Source organism: Ixodes scapularis, unplaced genomic scaffold, assembly GCF_016920785.2.
Source record: "Ixodes scapularis isolate PalLabHiFi unplaced genomic scaffold, ASM1692078v2 PGA_scaffold7__128_contigs__length_106722199, whole genome shotgun sequence".
Classification (NCBI taxonomy): domain Eukaryota; kingdom Metazoa; phylum Arthropoda; class Arachnida; order Ixodida; family Ixodidae; genus Ixodes; species Ixodes scapularis.
In genome coordinates this window covers 98,769,833-98,780,985 of record NW_024609882.1, presented here as the reverse complement: position 1 = coordinate 98,780,985, position 11,153 = coordinate 98,769,833, and the positions used below count along the sequence as shown (strand labels likewise).

Genomic DNA, 11,153 nt, shown 5'->3' with positions numbered 1-11,153 from the left:
GCGCCAGCGCTGCTGAGAAGGCCTTGCTTGCATCGCTAAGCACGTGCGCGCGCCTCAGCACGAGGTCGCCCACCTGATAGCGGACGTCTCGATGCGAGCGGTCGTACTGGGCCTTCTGGCTAGCTCTTGCCGCTTCCAGATTTCGGTGGGCTTTAGAGAAGACCTCCGTTATCCGCGACTGGAGCTGCCGTGTGTAATCAGCATAAGCTGGCCGCGCGTCGTTCACCCCATCACTCGCCGCTAACACGCGGTCCATGGGGTTCGGGAGCTCTCGCCCGAAGGTAAGCATGGCAGGGGTGAAACCCGTCGATCGGTTGACCGTGGATCGCAGAGCAAACCCAATCTCAGGGAGATAGGTGTCCCAATCTTTGTGTCGCTCCGCATAAGCCGCAAGCATTGGCTTGAGGTTGCGGTTGACACGCTCGGTCACATTCGACTGGGGGTGGTACGTCGTGGTCCTATTGTGCTTAATGCCAAGGGCTGCACAGGTGTCCACGAATACCTTTGCCGTGAAGACGCTGGCGTTGTCAGTTATCAAAGCCTGGGGATACCCGAAGCGCGAGAACACCTCCAGTAGCTTATCTAGGATCACTCGAGCCGTCAGCGTTCGGAGAGGAAATAGTTCCACCCATTTGCTGAAGTGGTCCGTGACAACCAGCAGGTACTGATGACCCCTCGGGCTCCTTGGAAAAGGGCCGACGATGTCGCAAGCCGCAAGAGACCAGGGTTGCTGGCTTTTGATGGGCTGCAACAAGCCGGGGGGTTTGCCGCCTCGTGGCTTGAGGCTTTGGCACAGGTGGCAGGAGCGGGCGTATCTGAGAACGTCCCTCTTCATGTTCGGCCAGGTAGCAGAGTGACACAACTTTCGGTAAGTCTTAGGGCCACTCGAGTGCCCGGCCAAGGGGGTGTCGTGATAGAAGCGCAACAGGGCGCCTCTCAGCCCGCGGGGTACCACCACCTTGAACGGATCAGATGTCTCGTTCTCACATGGTATATACCGCAAAAGAAGCCCGTCAGCATCAAGCAGGAACGAATCCAACGCGCCAACCACACCACCAGTGGCTTTCCGGCGCTCGGCGTTTTCAGCAGTACCAGCTGATCGCCCGGCGGCCGCGCCGCCCGACTCCGACGAGTCCGACTCCTTCATGAGTCCGTCGATAACTTCTCGACAATACGAATCGTTCCGCTGTGCTTCTCGTAGCTCTTGTTTGCCAAAGGGGATCCCCACGCCGCCTATAGGGTCGACGAGGTTCACGGTCGCGTCTGCGGAACACGGGGGGGCCGGTGTTCCGTTGGACGGGGCTGTGCGTGGCTCGGACGCAATCACATTTTTGGTTTGGCTTTCTGACTCGGACGGGCTCGCACACGCAACGGGGGCCCGAGACAAAGCGTCGGCCACCACGTTCGTGCTCCCTTTCCGGTAGCGCACCACATAGTCGTAGCGCTGTAACGTTAGCGCCCACCTCGCCAGGCGACCTGCAGGCTCTCGAAGGCGGGTTAGCCACCTTAGAGCGGCATGGTCGGTCTCAATGACGAAGGTAGTCCCGTCAACAAACATGTCGAACTTACGGAGAGCAAACACCATGGCTAGGCACTCTCGTTCGGTCACGCTGTATCGGGTCTCGGCGGGCGTCAACGATCGGCTGGCAAACGCAACCGGTCGGAGCGCGCCTTCGTGCTCCTGGAGCAAAACCGCCCCGAGTCCCCGGTCGCTCGCGTCAGTTTGGATCACGAACGATCGGTTCAGGTCGGGCAGTTTCAGGTTGGCAGTGGCCACTAGAGCATCAGCGAGGCTACCAAAAGCGGCCTGCTGCTCAGGGCCCCAGTCCCACTTCGCAGACTTCCTCAATAAGCGGGTTAAGGGAGCCTGGAGAGCCGCACATCCCGGGATAAACTGACGATAGAAGTTTATCATCCCAAGATAGCGGCGCAGAGAGCTGACGTCCGTCGGCGCCGGGTACTCCAGGAGTGCCTGGAGTTTTTCCGGGCAAGGCGAGACGTGGCCCCTGTCGATCGTGAACCCCAACAAAGAAATGCGGGTCTCCGCGACTTGGGCCTTTTTCGGATTCAGAGTGATTCCGGCAGCTCTTAGTCTCTCAAGAACATCCTCCAAATGACGCAGGTGGTCCTCGAAGGTGTCCGAGTACACGACAATGTCGTCGAGGTACGCCATGGCATATGACCATCTCGCTTCCCCGAGGACACGGTCCATCAGTCGCTGGAATGTCATGGGCGCTCCCGTAAGCCCGAACGGCATGCGCGTGAACTCAAAAAGTCCACGGTGACAGACAAAGGCTGTTTTGGCCGCGTCTTCGGGTTCGACTCGTACCTGTAGGTAGCCTCTGCTGGCGTCGAGAGTTGTAAAGTACTTCGCTCCGCCAAGGTTCGATATGATAGAGTCGATGCTTTGGAACGGGTAGGCGTCTTTACGGGTGACTTCGTTCAGTTTGCGGTAGTCAACGCAGAGGCGGGATGTGCCGTCTTTCTTTGGGACGAGAACGACCGGAAAGCCCCATGGGCTCTCTGAACGCCGGACAACGCCGGTGTCGATCATCTCATCCAGGGCGGCGTCAATGGCCTTCCTCTTAGCCAAACTGACCGGACGAGGATTACATCGCCAAGGGCGAGCATCTCCTGTGTCGATCCGATGCCGCACTGAGTCAGCGCAGCCGGGTCGGTCCGTGAACATCGTGTCAAAAGAGTATAACAACGACGAGAGGCGCGCCCTATCAAGTCCCGTAATACCGCACGTGGGTGTCAACAGTGGGTGGGGGGCACGATCCCTCGCTCCGGCGGCGGGCGCCGCTTTGGGAGCAGGGGGGTGCACAGCCGCGCAGCCCGCAACCGGTTTCGGGGAAAGAGCGTCTCCCTCGCGACTCAGGTTGTTCGCTGCGCTCGTCGGGACGGGGGCCGTGGAGGCAGCCGGGGATTCGCAAAAGGGTTTCACCGGTCCAAAGGGGCCCTCACGGTAACCATCCCTGTTCGAGCGAGAAAGTCTCGCCCTAAAATGACCGGCACAGAGAGGTCGGGGAGGTGAATGAAACGGTGGCGCCTCACTCTGTGGTCCCATCGCACGACTAACCGCACGGCACCGCTCGACTGGGCGGTGCCACCAGCGGCCAGCCGGAAGGACGTGTTGCACTCTCTTAACCGCACAGAGTGCGTTTGCAAGTGTGCAAATACTTCCTCGCCGAATAACGATGCGCTGGCCCCGGAATCAAGGAGAGCCGCAAACGTTCGACCAGCGATTGTGAGGGCCACGAACGGAGCAGGCGCATCGGGTGAAAAATCGAGCCGATACGCGGACGGAGCGAGGGCGATCATGGGCGCCCCCGCGTTCTTCCGAGCCGCCGGCCTCGTCAGCGGCGGCCTGCTCCGTTTCCCGAGGCGTTGGGAGGCGCTGTCCGCCGGTCAGTACATTCTCGGGCGAAATGGCCCAGATTACCGCAGCGGAAACACCGTGCGTCCGAACCGCGGGGTGGGTCTCGTCGCACGTTCCTCGACGGGGCGGGACGCTCACTGGGAGCATCTTGGTGCTCAACCTGCGCCCCCCTGCGCTGCCTTGTATCCGACGGGCGGTCCCGATTGCGCTGGGCCGCATGCGCCTCTGTGGAGCCTCGTCGCAAGCCAAAGGTGTAGGGGTCCAGGGCACGATCGGAAATGTCTCTCGTGTCCCTTCCCCGCGTGTCGGCATATGCCGCATACGCCTCAGGGCGGCGAGTCCGAGCCCCGAAGTCTCCGTTCCACGCACAGCGTGGCTCTAGGGACTCCGACGGGTGAGGCGGAGGCCTGTAGGCGCGCGAGGCGAGGATATCGCCCTGTAGGCGGCGAGCTTCAACGGCAAGATCGTCCAGGGAGCTGAACCGACTGCCGCGCAGATAGGCGGCGAACGTTGGATGCGCCTGCCTAATCACTCGCTCGACTCGCTCCGAGTTCGGGGCCGCAGGGTCAGCTATCAGAAACAGCTCCTGCATGGCCCGGACGTACTCGAGGAGCGATTCGTCCGGATGCTGAGTCCGTCGCTCCAACTCTCGTCGCATCCTCCGCTCATAGTCTGCGGGGAGGAATTCCTGTCGAAAAGACAGCCGGAACTCCTGGAGAGTGAGCGCGTGTTGCCCAGCCAGGCGAAACCAGCGGGCTGCCTGGTCGGTCAGGGCAACGGGCAGAATGCGACCCAGGATCTCTTGATCGGACATCCCCATTGCCTGCTGATAGTGTAGCAGGTCCTCAAGGAAGTCCGTAGCGCTGATGGAGTCCCCATACCCCTTATACTTGGGGATAGGGATCCGTACAGGCGATCGCATGCCTCTCGGGCCTGGCAAGATCGCCTGCATCGCGCCGGACAGGCTCTCAATGATTCGTGTCGCCTCCTGCAACAGCGCGTCATGAGAGCCCGCGAGATCATTGCCCGAGTGGGTCGCTGCGGGCGCCCGCCGTGCTGGGGAAAAGTCTGGTAAAGGTGAGACTCCCGAGAGGCCAATCGGCAAACTCTCACCTCCAAGCGGAGGGATGCTGCGCCTCGGCGGGGCTTGCGGGCCGTCGGCCGGCAACTCAATGAGGTCGCCGGCGGCGTTCGCTCCGATGGGAGTAGCGACGGGGTCCCGCGCGCGGATGCTCTCTCGCAAAGGGGAGACCCGCGTAGCGTCATCATGCGAGACATCGGCCCGTGGGGATACCGAGTCGCGCGGATGAAGAGACGGAGCGGTGGTGGCGTTCGCTCCGATGGGAGCAGCGACGGCGTCGCGCGCGCGGATGCTCTCTCGCAAAGGGGAGACCCGCGTAGCGTCGTCATGCGGGACATCGGCCCGTTGGGACACCGAGTCGTGCGGATAAAGAGGCGGAGCGCTATAACCACCGGCTGGTCCGCTCACGTCGCCAACGGCGTTCCCCTCCAGGGTGGAAGGAGCGCCGGGCGTTGGCCGCGCCTGGCCGGGGTCTCTAAAAGGAGACGGGGTCAGGGGGTCCTCAGCCAAGGTGCGTACTTCACGGGAGAGTCCGCTGGCCAAGGGTGGCGCAAACCAGCGGCCGCCGACAGAGTCGGTGGCCGGGTAGCCGACGGGTGGGAGTGGGGCGGCCAGGGGCTGCCCTCCCGTAGCCACGTCCGCCAACGTGATCAAAGCTCCGAAATCGGGCTGATCCGCGGACATGGCTCAAGAAAACCCTAACAGCGGGGCAACCACAAAGTTTACGCTAAACCACGACAACGATAGGTGCCGTGGCCCCACGTTGGGCGCCAGAATGTGGAGGTCTCAAATGGGTGCGAGGCGTCCGGATAGGAGGCCGACCGCGAAACCACCACCCCGCAGCGGATCAGAGTCACCGCTACGACGGGTTCGACTGTTGGCTGCACCCGCTAGCCGGGACTCACGAAGGGAGTACACGGACACACAGAATAGAGGGACACCCGGGGTTTATTTGTCCGGATAAATACAAAGATATAAAGACTAGTAACGGCAAGGGGGAGGTTGTCCTTACCTTGCCGCACTTTCCCGAGAGCCTGGACGGAGGTGGGGCAGCAGAGTGCGTGGCCGCACGTCCGAACAGTTTCAAGTCCAGCAGAACAGTCCCTTCCCCGAGCGGCCGGAGGACACGCTCTCTCTCTCTTTCTCTCCCTGGCGGCTCCGGCCTCGTCCCCGGAGGGGCGGGCGAGCCCGCCAAAGGGAAGTTCCCTACGTCCCTCCCAGCGGGAGGGACGCGGACGGAGGAGTGGCGAGAGTAGACAACCAAGATGGCTGCCTCTCCTTGCCACGATACGGTACGCTCCGGTCGGAAGCCGAGTGGCCTCCGACGTCGTGCCCGCGGCCAGAAGGCCGGATCAGGGAAAGGGAGCCAGAGGCTCCCACATTGGTAAACAGAGTATGGATGAAGCACAAGGCAATTTCAATGAACTATGATGTAAGTGGGATAGTGCGTGCCATTTTTACAGTAGCAAAATAGATGACAGAAATAGGTGTCTCGTTGCCAAGCTTTCCAAGTAACAGCTGGTTTTCCTTCAAATCTGCTTTCACCTCGTCGGACTGTGCCATCCAACATGTTTATATTGTACAGTGTGTCTACCTGCCCTCAAGCATTGTACATATATATTTTCAGCAAAATCAAAAACTTGCAGACTATATCAATCTACTTTTTTTCTTCTTCTGATGTGTTCATGGTTAAAACAAGATTTGCCACTGCAAATGGCGTCCTTTATTACTGGAATGTTTTGCAGATCATATTCAATAAAATTTGTCATCTCCATTTATTGGAAGTAGAGCCACAAATCTTCAATTCCTTTTGGCCTGACCGAGCAGGAACTCGAACATGATCCGTCGCTGTTCGGAGAGCTCGCGCCTTTCCTCGGCTCTCGCCTGGGCTTCCTCGGCAAATCGTTCACGCTCAAACTCCAGCCGTTTTTCATCTAGAGCGAGTCTCCGCTCTTCTATATCGAGCTCCCTCTCTCGAATGGCTCGCTTCTGATGACTGCGCTGCTGCAAGAAGGTGGCCACGTCCCCATCGCGAGTTTTCTTCTTTCCTGCAGAAAATCATGTGCAATCAGGAAAAATGACAGCAGAGTGAAAACAGTTCTGATATGGTTCACCCGTACAACGATAAGCAACTGGTTGATTCTAATTTTCTGATATGTTCTCATTAGAATTAAACTTGTTTTCTTCAAGTTTAATTATCCTTACCAACCGGCTCGTTCTGTCCTTTCTGATAAGAGGTGCACCCCTGCTTTAAAAGTGCCTTCCACACATTTGAGCCCACATTTGTAGCTCTTGTTGTACCACCTTATTAAGATGAAACTGATTATTGCAAACCAAGCACCTCAAAAAGAATTAACTCACTCGGGTGGGCATTGTCAACAGCTGTAGTGAACATATTTAACCCAATCACTGGCAGCTAATGGAGTCCCCAGGCAAAATCATATTTCATTCACTATGCTTTGAATGTAAATTAAAAATAATTGCAGCCGTTGCACATGGGATACCTAATGCCGGACCGAAGAACCTAGGCTTCAGCACACGTGTAGGTACAGTGCCAATCAAAATAGTGAAGCCTCACTAGTGTGGTACTGCCTGCTGCTCAACCTGCCTTTTTTTGTTAGTCCTGCCTCAACACTGCTGCCGCACTTTATCCAAAGCAACGTAAAGGGCTGTCCAAATAGGATTAATTTCCGGCCATTTGGTACATTTGCCGTGACGGAAGTGAAGGCTTTTTTACAATCTATATCCGCCTTCATAGTGTAAAATACCGGACAAGCGCCCACTCAAAATTTAGAGATAATCACGAAAAAATGGGGGATTGGCACTTATCCGGTCATTAATTTTACATATAAATGTACTGTGCATATTTTTTCATATCTTAAAAATTTGGATATGGGTGCTTAATGTGGAATGGGCGGATGCGCGGTATTCTATGGTACATTCTTTTTGCCGCGGGGAAAGCAGGCTACCACAGGGAAGCTTTTCTCCTGACAAAAAGAATGTATGAGAGCAGATGGGAAGCGTAGGAAAACCTCCACTGCAGGTACAGCAAATGCCACGAACGGCAGAAAACATGCCGTTTGGACAGCTCTTATAGGGAGTTTGGGAACTTTCTGTTGATGGTTCACACACTCAAAACAATCAGGTGCTCAACACAGGTGCTTAATTTAGCTTGTGGCATGTAGGTAGCTACATAAGCACCCACTCCTGCAGCTCTTTTCAGCACTGTGCTACCTACTTCGAATTGTTCTTGAAAAAAATGAAATTCCGACAAGCTGCACCCATGAAAAGCAAACAATTTCCAGCAGAAAGAGCTTAGTTTAGACTACTTGCTGAACAACGCAATTAACGAAACATGCAATTTGAGGTTCTTCGTGCTTGGGAAGGCAAAAGTGTTTGACACCGCTCAATTCAGCATGCTTCCTTCCAATTGATTGAGAGTCTTGATGTCTAGTACAAGACTTGCCTGGAGTAGAAATTACTCAAGTAAGATGCAAGTGGTCCTGGAAACACTGCACAAAAAATAATCATAAAATGCTTAGTGAATATTGATATTCATACCTCGCAGTGCCGCAGTTCTTGCCCTAGGTGGTGGTGGTGACCTCGTCCGATCGGACCCATTGGCCCCATCGGTGGACGTCGACTGCGAAGGGCCTCCGGTGGCAGGCGTGGCAACTGCAGGCGTGCTTCTGGCGCCATTCTCACACATCTGCATGAGTAGAAGAGACGCTGGAGACTCCTCACCTGCACATAACGTGTGAAAGAAATTGAGTGAAATCACAGTTTTGGCAACGCTCAGCCTCAAGCACAGGGTTAACCTATTGTGAACCGTGCAAAGGCATTGTAACGAATGCCAGAAGCATCTGTATGTGGCACACTACACAGGCTGAGGTTCTCTTCTAGAGCCTCTACAAACGAAGCAGAGAAGTGTAGGAGAGGCTGGGAGAGGGAGGGGGGGTGCAATTGAAAAGGTTGGCTCGGGGAGAGCTAATGGCCTTAAAGAAGGCAAGTTTCTGGGTGAATTTTCTTATTAAGGGTCCTTCCAGACTACAGGCAGCCTCTCGAGTTCTCTGTGGCTTGTGAAACTTCAAGCTTAACTATAAAGATACCTGAATCGCCTTATAGATGTATGAAACTAACACCATTCGTTTTTGTAACAAAGTATGTCATCACACATTCCAGTAGAATCAAATTTTCATCTATATCTGTGGACCAGTGTTTGCTCTGTTCGATGGGCACCGCAATGTTTGTTTATGCTGATGCCACAACACTGTAAAGGGCTGTGATTTTTGCAAGACTTCGTGTTTTTCTTTTTTAGAAACCTTTGTGCATACCGTAGTTCAAGAATGTCGGAAATGCATAGTGCTGAAGCTCCAAGAACGACACCGATGCCAAGAGTGCTGCGAAAAGCAAAAATCTTGTTTTATGCACAGCCCCTTTCTTCACAAAAGCCTGCAATTGAGATTATTATTCCCCATTTTTATCACTGGAGACTAGGATTTCGGACGCTGGTCTATGCAGATTATACTTGCCCATAATGTTTTCCGAATCTTCGTCCACTACCTCCTCTGCGTTGGCTACGTTCTTCGCAGCAGCGGCTGCTGCATTGATTGCCGTCACAGCTGTCTCCCTGATGGCATTGGCGGCGTGTAGCTCCGCCCTGGCCGAAGCTTTGTTGGTCCTGCTGCCTGGCCCTATGGCGTTGCCCGCCGTCATGCCCACTTTTCTGGGCTGGACCCTGACTTGGTGGCCGAACTCCCTCGCCATGTCATTTATTTCTTGGAGCAGGTGCTCCTTTTCGGAGTATTGCTCCTCTGTGCCAGACCTAATGTTTGAAGAATAAGATGGAAATGATTGCAGCAGGAGTATTTCAATTCAACACAAGGTGATTTAGTATCTTTAATTGTTAGATGTGAGTTGAGTTGTTAAGATTTAGCATATCTGCACGCAACAACCCTGAATTTTATTTAGTCACACCTGCAGCAAGTAACTGCCTCATGAAAAGTCATGCTGCATCAACATAGCCATTGGCTCTTATCAAACAGGAATACAAAACTCTGCATCCGATCAATTTTCACATTTTGTCTCATGTGGTCAAGCCACATGGGTACTTAAAAGGTCATCCCCGTGAGCAAGGGAAGAGGAAAATAAAATGTACAGTGGGAATCGATATGAGCTGACTAAAAAACGCTGGCCGGGGCGGTAAAAATCACTGGAAAATCTGGGAAAGAGCAACGCAGACCATCTCTTTATTAATTTCGGAGCATTGGAAATAGAACGAAAATAAAATGCGTTAAACAACGATTCCCTTGCAAAATATATGTTCCGTAAAACAGACTCCCAATTTCACAAGATATAAACTCCGAAAACACGACACCCGTACTATGAATACAAATCTGGCGTATCCGTGGCTGTGCCCTCATTGCATCACCGCTTGCCAGTCCTGCTCAGGTCAGTTCAGGCAGTGGATCTCAGAACGAGCCGCAGACCGAATGTTTCGCCGATTTCAGCTTAAAATGCGCTCAAGGAACAGAGGTTACTGTACTTACTTTCTTAAGTTCGCCCTGTCCTCTCGACGAAAGTGGCCGAGTAGCAGGTCGCAGCGTTCGCGTATGGCACGAGCTGTGAAGTTTTTCCCGGTTGCTTTGTTGACCATCTCTGTGACTGCTCGCCACCTGTCGTGGTCCTCGAATGGGTTTGTCGCTGCTACCTCTTGTAGCAGCAGAATGTCGTCTGCCACGACGAAGCGCGACCGCACAGCGGGCACATTCAACGCGGCAGACATCGCGGACATCTTGGAAGTGATCGAGAACGCTGGCTCTCCCCGGCGTTCCCTAATCTCGCAACGACTCGTTCTCGCGAGACCCGCGCTAGCACATCCCGCTACCTCCCCCGCTATTTTTGCAGAACAGCGCGCCTCCGCTAGCCTCCACAGCTCCGCTAATTTTCCGCTAGCAGCGCGCATGCGCCGTAGCGTCGTCGCTCTAGCGTATAGCGTAGCGGGAGAGCCAAAACGATCTACTAAAACTTTATATTGAGGAACAAAATAGCGGGGGGGGGGGGGGAAAGGGAAACAGGCAGTTCGCATCACTCTATGCGAAGCGCACATGAAGGCACCCTAGGCTGCACTTCTTTCAGCACGGTGTGGCTCAATTGTATTGTACACTTTCAAAATTAAATAATATTCTAAGTACACTAAATAAAAAATAGGTAACATATTTTCCAGTCTATAAGTCCACACCCTAAAATGACTGTTTTCACAAAAAAAAAAGTAAGTTGCACTTTTGTAGAAGTCACTTGCATATGTGTATATATGGCGTGGCGAAAGTGCCTTGATAAGCTCGCATATGTATATTGCGATCACTATACAGGTGCAAGCATTAGCAAGTTTCAGTAGTCACATCAACGAATCAAACAAGAAAAATGACTCCCGTGGTAAATTTGCGGAGTTCGCGACGGAAATTTTGGAGAAAAACAAAACAGCTTCCGCAGGGCGTGGAAGTGTCACATCTTTGCGTGTCTCATGTTGCGCTATCCGTTGGCATTTTATACAAGTCGGCGAGCACCATTAGGCATTGTCTTCGAAATGCCACCATAGATTGCCCGAAGCAGGTTCTTTTTTTCTCTTTTGAACGGGGCAAGGTCATCTGTTGATCTTTTCACAACAAACATCCACCACCTAGTCGCCCC

At 54.1% G+C, this 11,153-nt stretch overlaps 3 protein-coding genes across 3 annotated transcripts; 1 reads left to right on the top strand and 2 right to left on the bottom strand.

Annotated features, from left to right (window-relative positions):
• Positions 1–3,037: 3,037 nt before the first annotated feature.
• LOC121833259 lies at positions 3,038–3,862 on the top strand. The gene has a single exon (XM_042286400.1). It carries the CDS (start codon positions 3,038–3,040, stop codon positions 3,860–3,862), a length of 825 nt encoding a protein of 274 aa, XP_042142334.1.
• A 2,189-nt stretch (positions 3,863–6,051) lies between these two features.
• Positions 6,052–8,816, bottom strand: LOC121833261 (zinc finger BED domain-containing protein 3-like). The gene is made up of 3 exons (XM_042286402.1): positions 8,798–8,816; positions 8,025–8,207; positions 6,052–6,511 (listed from the first exon to the last, which is right to left on the bottom strand). The coding sequence occupies exons 2-3, from the start codon at positions 8,176–8,178 to the stop codon at positions 6,264–6,266; spliced, it is 402 nt and encodes a 133-aa protein (XP_042142336.1). The 5' UTR covers positions 8,179–8,207; positions 8,798–8,816; the 3' UTR covers positions 6,052–6,263.
• A 140-nt stretch (positions 8,817–8,956) lies between these two features.
• On the bottom strand, positions 8,957–10,284 carry LOC121046207. Its single transcript, XM_042286314.1, has 3 exons — positions 10,013–10,284; positions 9,027–9,288; positions 8,957–8,971 (listed from the first exon to the last, which is right to left on the bottom strand). The coding sequence occupies exons 1-3, from the start codon at positions 10,255–10,257 to the stop codon at positions 8,957–8,959; spliced, it is 522 nt and encodes a 173-aa protein (XP_042142248.1). The 5' UTR covers positions 10,258–10,284.
• Between the last annotated feature and the right edge of the window lie 869 nt (positions 10,285–11,153).

Excerpts from the sequence above, each read along its gene's own strand:
- LOC121833261 (XM_042286402.1), bottom strand. The coding sequence starts at position 8,178 with ATGCAGATGTGTGAGAATGGCGCCAGAAGCACGCCTGCAGTTGCCACG. Across the intron at positions 6,512-8,024 it reads AAGAACTGCGGCACTGCGAG|GAAAGAAGAAAACTCGCGAT; the intron begins GTATGAATATCA and ends GATTTTCTGCAG.
- LOC121046207 (XM_042286314.1), bottom strand. The coding sequence starts at position 10,257 with ATGTCCGCGATGTCTGCCGCGTTGAATGTGCCCGCTGTGCGGTCGCGC. Across the intron at positions 9,289-10,012 it reads GACAGGGCGAACTTAAGAAA|GTCTGGCACAGAGGAGCAAT; the intron begins GTAAGTACAGTA and ends TTCAAACATTAG.
- LOC121833259 (XM_042286400.1), top strand. The coding sequence starts at position 3,038 with ATGAAACGGTGGCGCCTCACTCTGTGGTCCCATCGCACGACTAACCGC.